This window comes from Cynara cardunculus, assembly GCF_001531365.2.
Source record: "Cynara cardunculus var. scolymus isolate 2C chromosome LG 3, CcrdV1, whole genome shotgun sequence".
NCBI classification, from domain to species: Eukaryota; Viridiplantae; Streptophyta; class Magnoliopsida; order Asterales; family Asteraceae; genus Cynara; species Cynara cardunculus.
The window spans coordinates 237,038-244,848 of record NC_037530.1 but is presented as its reverse complement, the minus strand read 5'-3'; the positions used below and the strand labels follow the sequence as shown (position 1 = coordinate 244,848).

The 7,811-nt window shown below is 31.0% G+C and overlaps 1 protein-coding gene and 1 non-coding gene across 2 annotated transcripts in view; one reads left to right on the top strand and one right to left on the bottom strand.

Moving 5' to 3' along the window:
• The window catches only part of LOC112508554 (protein DEFECTIVE IN MERISTEM SILENCING 3-like), an 11,736-nt gene extending 5,794 nt beyond the window's left edge, over positions 1–5,942 (bottom strand). The window contains exons 1-6 of the mRNA XM_025113220.1: positions 5,817–5,942; positions 4,815–4,932; positions 4,460–4,712; positions 3,756–3,947; positions 3,280–3,606; positions 2,821–3,067 (exon numbers count right to left, since the gene is read on the bottom strand). Of these exons, the coding sequence (XP_024968988.1) occupies positions 2,821–3,067; positions 3,280–3,606; positions 3,756–3,947; positions 4,460–4,712; positions 4,815–4,932; positions 5,817–5,942 (1,263 nt within the window). The remainder of the gene's footprint in view (positions 1–2,820; positions 3,068–3,279; positions 3,607–3,755; positions 3,948–4,459; positions 4,713–4,814; positions 4,933–5,816) is intronic.
• On the top strand, positions 2,323–2,394 carry TRNAQ-CUG. Its single transcript has one exon. It is a non-coding gene; the product is annotated as a tRNA-Gln (tRNA).
• Positions 5,943–7,811: the final 1,869 nt, after the last annotated feature.

Genomic DNA, 7,811 nt, shown 5'->3' with positions numbered 1-7,811 from the left:
TTATCTGCAGTTAGTTACACGAATTCAGTTATGAGATGAAATCGGATAGGGATGAAATTGTTTAGGGATGAACGGGTTTAAGAGTTTTAAGAGTTTAAGAGTTTTTAAGAGTTTTAGTCAAATGCTTTATAATATAGTATAGATAATTTAATTTTAAGTTTAATAATAAAACAATTTATTTTTGGTTTAATATTATAAATTTTATAAATATAATAATTAAGTATTCTGTTAGAATTTAATGATTATACTAATTAAATTTTTGATTTTTTATATTTAAAATGAGATGTTTATCCTGTATTTGATTGTGTTTATCTGCAGTTAGTTACACGAATTCAGATATGAGATGAAATCGGATAGAGATGAAATCGTTTTGAAATGAACGAGTTTAAGAGTTTTTAAGAGTTTTAGCCAAATGCTTTATAAGATAGTATAGATATATATATACACACACACAAGAATCAAATTCATGATTCTAACTAAATTAATGGTTTTTATTTATTTTTTATATGATTAATGGAGATTTGTTGTTGTAGACGAAGAAAATATGTGTTCATAGATATATATATATATATATATATATATATATAGGAGCGATCAAATGAAAACCGCTCTAATTTGTAAAAACCGTAAAAACTACTCTCATCCGTCGTAATCTTATGAAATTTTTTCATGAAATTGTTTAATCTTATGAAATTGTTTCATATAATACTTTTTTTGATGAAGTTGTTTCATATATGGTTATGAAATTGTTTCATATACTACTTCATGAAATTTTAATGAAACAGTTTCATGTATTTTTCTAAAATTAAAATAATGAAGATGATAATATCCATGATTAACACTCTCCACAATAAAAATGGTTAATCAACCTCTCATAATTACAAAAAAATGAACAAAATGAAAAATTATGATTGATTGAATAAGGTTTTCACGGTTTTTACAAATTGAGTGGTTTTTATTTGAATGCTCCCCTATATATATATATGGGGTCACTCAAGGGAGAATTAATTAGTTTGTGATAACTGTGAGATCTAAAAGGCATTTTAGTTAGTTTGGTAACATGACTTAAAACTTTAATTAAAGGGCATTTTAGGTATTTTAAAAATGTTATATATATCCTCTCTCCTCTATTCTCTCTTTGTCAAACTTTATTCCGACGAACTTTATTCTGGCAAACACATGATGCACGATGTGATGTGCTTTATAAAATAACAAAAAAACACACTGTGATACACTTAATAATACAACATTACCTTATATATTGTGTTACACTTCATAAAACAAAAAAATAATAATATTATGATACACTTCGTATAACGACAAAAATACACTGTCATACACACTATGATACCATATATGATTGATGAATACAATTGTGATACCACTATGATATCACTATACCCGCTCTGATACCCAAATAACATAGAAGGTACATTGCAGAAAAATGGGTCGTCAACGAGATCCGGAATCATCTTGGCATATCTGTTAGTAACAGACAATCGGGTCATTGAACGACATGGGTGAACGAGGAGCCATCGTCATCGATGGAAAATCAGGTCTTGACAGATATGTTCTAAGCCATGTTAGGTAAATCAGAAAGCATCATCGGTGGTCACCGGATGATGGTCTTTGTTGTTTGTCGGTATAAGGATGGTGGTTGTTGTTTGTTGACATAAGGATGGTGGTTATTGTTTGTTGACACAAGGATGGTGGTCGTGTTGTTTCCGACGACTGGAAGTTTTGGAGGCATAAGGTGAAGAAAATGATATGGCGGCGGCTGTATCTGGAGAAAGAAAATGAAGATTTTAGGATTTAGGTATATGGTAGAGAGAGAGGAGGCGTATATGTAAAAACATGGAATAATTTTTTTAAATATAAGAAACATAATTACTAATTTACCCTTTGTTTCATTTTAATAAATAACATTAATTATATAAAATGATTGGTTCATATTAGATCTCATGGTTACCACAAACTACTTAGTTTTCATTTGATTAGGTTGCCATCTATATATACACACACACACTACCCGACCCATTAAAGCTAAAATACAACCCAAATTAACCATTTTCATATAAGGCGAAGTATTGTGTGAGAAACGTAAAAAAAAGATTTGAACACTTGATTATTTTTAATCTCAAACACATCCATGAATCATGTTTGATACGTGGATTGATTTGGTGCATCTCATTTTAATGTGCATCTAAAGGTACTTTTGTTTTAGCAAAGCAAAATCCAACCTTTTTAATTTTATAAAATAAATGTGTAAAAATAAATTGAATCGTAAATATTAAAGAGAAAGCAAGAAAATGAGACACAAATGGTCCTATGGTCTAGTGGTTAGGACATTGGACTCTGAATCCAGTAACCCGAGTTCAAATCTCGGTAGGACCTTTATTTTTGCTTTTAGCAAGAAAGGATTTCCGAGTTTTTGAGGAAAGTACAACAACATTGGGCATGAAAAATTAAGTTAAATTACATTTAACTGCATGTGGATCTTCCTTCACCACCTTCCTCCTCCTGCTGCTGCTGCTGCACAATCACAATCACAAACAGATTTTATGTGGATCTTCCTTCACCACCCTCCTCCTCCTGCTGCTGCACAATCACAATCACAATCACAAACAGATTTTCGTGAAAATAAACTACAATTCACTTATGTTTTTGTTCCAATCAAAAACTCATAAATATTTCAATCTCTCTCTAGAAGTACATATAAATGTTTCATGCTTTGTCTAGCTGACATGGACTCCAAAACACTGGGTGATAAAGTGTGTCAAGTTGGTAGATCCCGATACCAGATATAAATTATAATGTTACCTGCTGCTGCTGCTGCTGCTGCATTTGATCCAGTGATTGTTGTGCCATGAACTTGAGTAGCTCTTCCTTTTTTACCTCGAACTTGTGCTTTTCATGGGCTAATAAAGCTTCTTCCCTCTCCATATCCGACATCATTCTCTCTTTTTTCCACTTCAATTTCTTTATCTTGTTTTCCCTCTCAATGTATTGTTCCGATGGAAAACAATCATCCCCACAACATACCCCAAAACTAACATCTAATTCTTTCCTAAATATCAACACCCAACACACACATGTTAATGTTAATGTTATATATATAACCAAAATCTACCTTCTTACACCATCTCCAATGCTTCACTTCTTGTATATATAATTAAGAAACTTGATTGAAAATGGTGTATTTATACACATGTTTAGTGAAAAGGTGCAAGAATTAATTAATGTGAGGAAAAAGGTGAAGGGAAGTGTATAGTTTGTTACCTAGTACTCCCAAGAGAAAACATAGCATGGGGTCGTCTTATGATGCCACCATCTAAAGATATGGCTCCAGTGGAGATACAAGGGAGGGCCTGCATCATGTCTTTCCGGGTTCTGTACACCTGCAGGTGCGACAACAGCTTATAGTAAAGCGTCTCTCTAAGCCCATGCCCATTTTCTGTTACGAATGATAGATAGTCGCTATCGATATAGATCATATTCACAGCAAACGCGATAAAACCGGCTGGAGATTCGCCATTTGGTAACTTTGGTTTGATAAGAGCAAGCCTCCTCTGTGGATCATTAGTCATAAACTCACCACCATATGGCCTGATCCATCAGAAAAACAAATTATCAAACCATATATATATATATATATATATATATATATTCTGAAGATTGCAATATATATATATATATATATATATATATATATATATATATAGGATGACAGAAATTAGTTTAAATTAAATAGATACATGAGTTGTTCAAGACATATGACATGAAATCTTCCTTCCAGATTTCTTCCAATGGAAGCTCCAAGCCCATAAAGACCAGTTGTTCTATTTATAAGTCCTTCTTCATCATACGTCTCAAGAGTTTTAACACCATCATATGTCTTACAAACTAATGCCAACATGGTATCCAGTCCCAGATACTCTGATAGAACCCTGCACGTATATATATATATATATATATATATATATATATGTATCAAATTAAAACAAATATCATTCATTCACCAAATTAATCAATACAATTCTAATTCACTAATGTGCATGCCTGCTATCAGTGATTGGAGCCAAAAGATTAATTTAGAAATTAACAACACAAACTTAATGATTCAAACATTACAATAAATTTGGTTAATTTGTATGTAACACGAAAAATATGTTAACTGATTTATATCTATGATTAAATCATTATGTATCCTAAACAAATGAAGGTGTTACAATAATTAAGTTAATTCTATTAGTTTTTTTTATATGATATTATTTGTAAAAGAAAATCTTATATCAAAAACTGTCATATAAAAATGTTAATAACATATATGCTTTAATAATTAATTTAAAACTCTTTTTTTTTTTTTTTTTTTTTTTTTTTATGGAAATTCAAAAATGTTTTAAAAAGGTTAATAAATTAGGTGTTATAAATCAGTTAAAATGAAAGGAATAATTAATACGTGCTAAGATTGATGTCGTCAACGGTCCCAAGAGTGGCAAGAACACCAAGGACGTCCGATAGAATTGGAGCAACAGGAGCAGGAGGTGGATTGGCCTGATGATATCGACGTGTGAGGTCGCAAATAACGGCAGCAGCGGATTTATCATCATGTTGCAAAATATGCTCAACGGTTTCCTCCAACCTCGTAATAAGGTGGTGGACATGGCCTTCCGACATATGTTTGGTCCGGTATGGATGATTGCCAAGACTTGCTACAATACAAACAGATCGATATCGTTAATTTAATGATTGATGAAATATGAAATCAATAGATGAGAATGACAGACAATATATATATAATAAACATACCTTACCTTGCATTTGAGCTATGAGAGGGTCAAGGCTTTTTCTGATAAGATTCTTGAAATATTTGATATTATCTTCATGTTGCAGTATTTTCTTTCCTTGTGACTCTATATCATCCTCAACTTTCTACAATTAAATTCATTACATATCACCATCTTAATTAATTAAAAGAAAAACAACCATGCATCAGCACTGCACATTCTAATTAAACATCTAAATCTTATATAACATTTCATTCCAGACAGACCAAATATAATTGATATATAACTACTAAGTTAAGTTAGTATCATGATCATATATATGTACATAAATTTCATGATTAATTAGTAAGTTACTATCATCAATGTCATATATATTACTATTAGAAAGTTAGTAATATATTAATTCACATAGAAGAATTGAAGAAAGTTTGGCATTTAATTGATGATGAAGAATGGAAGCAAAACTAAATTCAAATATTCAGTCCTTTCTCTTAATTTGTGTTCAATTAATTAAAAGGGAAAGTGAGACTGAAGATTGAAAACAAAGATATGCTCTCACAAATTTAAATGTGATATTCAAGATCTAAGACATATTTAAAAACCAATCTCTAAGTACGATTTTTTTGCAACTAAGGCTAATTAAGATATTTTAATTTTACATGTATTTATTTCATAATGCGAAACGTATTTTTTGTTTGACAATATAATGATTGACCAGTTAATAATTTTTTTGAGGTTCTCATTTGATTATTCGATACACAAATGTATCTCTCTTTCTTTGTATTAATTTTGTCCCCAAGTATATTAAACAAAAATCTACACATCAAAGATAGGAGTCATATATATATATGTCGTACGTAGATTAATTAAAGGACTCCGACGCTTGTTTGATGTTTGGGATGGACATGTTTCATATCATATAAATTAATTAGCTAAAACTAGAAATTCAAATAAATCAAACTCAACAAATTAAAAAAATATTAAATTAAATAGTTGAAGATAATTAATTGAGTATGAAGAGAAGTTAACCTTAGATGAGAAGAGAAGTGAATCTCCCCGAAAGAAGGAGCCAATAATTTCCATTGGATCCTTTGCAGCAGTATTCAAATCTATTAGAGCAAGAGAGCTAAGGGTTTCTGCACCTTCTTCATTCATTGGCATCTGAAAAATTAATTAGACAGACACCATGTACCCATATATATATATATATATATATATATATATATATTAGTAAAAATAATTAGCTAGTAAACAATCTAAGAGACCAGATATATATATACCATCAAGGTTTGAGTTTGAGCCTAGAAATTAAATTAGGATAATATATATAAATGCTATATATAAAAAGTAGAATCGACACTCATCGATGTCGATCTCTAGCTACGTACTCCTTTAATAAATATCAAAACCACATTTAATTAGTATTCTAATTAAGGTCATGTGCAAGAGCTCAAAAGGGTTACCCCAATGTTATGAATATGAACGTGATGTCGACGACCCTACTCCTTTAATTTCAACTGCAGTTAGCATCCTGAGGGTAATGTAAGGGTCGATCAAGCCAGGTGAAATCATCATTTGACATGATTAACTTGGTTGGGATTTTGTCATATCAAACTAGATTTGAACCATTTTTGTTTAATTGATATATAAATTACAACATCTCTTCTCACTTAAAAAATTAAGATGTTAATTTTGGAGAATAATATAATATATGAATGTAATGGATACTAGCTAATTGGTTTCTAACAAGGCAACAGCCAACAGTAATTAAGTTGATAACGCCCCCATCCTATCCTAGCTACAAGCCATTCATTTCTTCATGCAAGGTGGTGCCTAAGGCATTGCAAGTGCGAGACTCTATTTCTCTAGCATCCATCGACTAAAAAAAAGATCAATCGATCAACTCCATACATGGATCGGCATAATCTGTATAAAACTTGACAGCCTAAGATCGAGAAATCCAAGAAGCTGCAAGTCATGCAGATGCAAAAATCAAAAGGAATGCATGTACGTCCAAGTTGATTCATGGCTACACATGTATAATGGAGAAAATTGATGAGAATTATCATGTCCATGTCCTGGATCCCTATCCCTATCCCTATCCCTATAGAATTGAAATGTAGGTATACATACCATTAGGGCCTTGTGGCTTGGGGAATCCATGGAAGCGAATCGGAATGGGTGAATTTGATAGGATTAGGATGGAGAGAGAAAGCTGCCGCAAGATACGCGCACCAAATATATAGGCTATAGCTACCTGCTCTACTTACCCTAACCCTTTTTTGGGATCTGTATCCATCTTTCTGGCCCAACAATTTCTATTCCATTTATTTTTTATTCATATTTATATATAACACCAGTTTTACTATTTAAGTTTTGTAATACCAATTAAGCTACCCATGTTATTAAACAACAATAATTATATTTACAAAACAATATATATATATATATATATATATATATATTCCAAATCTAATTTATGTATTTCGAATTATAAACAATGCATACATACGTACAGCTATTCCATTAACTTCGAATCCAACTTATAATCATTATGGAAGTCACTGATAGTCCATCACTTGATACGTCCATCCATGTGGGACGATCGAGTATATTTGATGTGTTTATGATTTTATATTTCATGTACATTTTTTGCTTTAATGTATATATATATATATATATATATATATATATATAAAAGGTGTTTGAAGAAACAAGTGAGAGTCATGTTGGGTGTTTTTTAGTTGTACAGTTTTGGTTTAATGTATATATATTTCATGTACATTTTTGGTTTAATGTGTATATATATATAGGGTTGGGTTCACGTGAAACCAAAGGTTTTTCGTGAGACCAATTTATGTTCATTAATCAACTTTATAAGTTAATGATCAAATGGTTTAAAGTTGTACGGTGGCAATTTTGTAATTATTGAGAAGTCTCGTGGCGTTTATGAATGTTCACAGATCTGACGATTGTAGATCTAATCCAAGGGTTGAGAATTGGTCTTACGGGTCTCACGAAAAA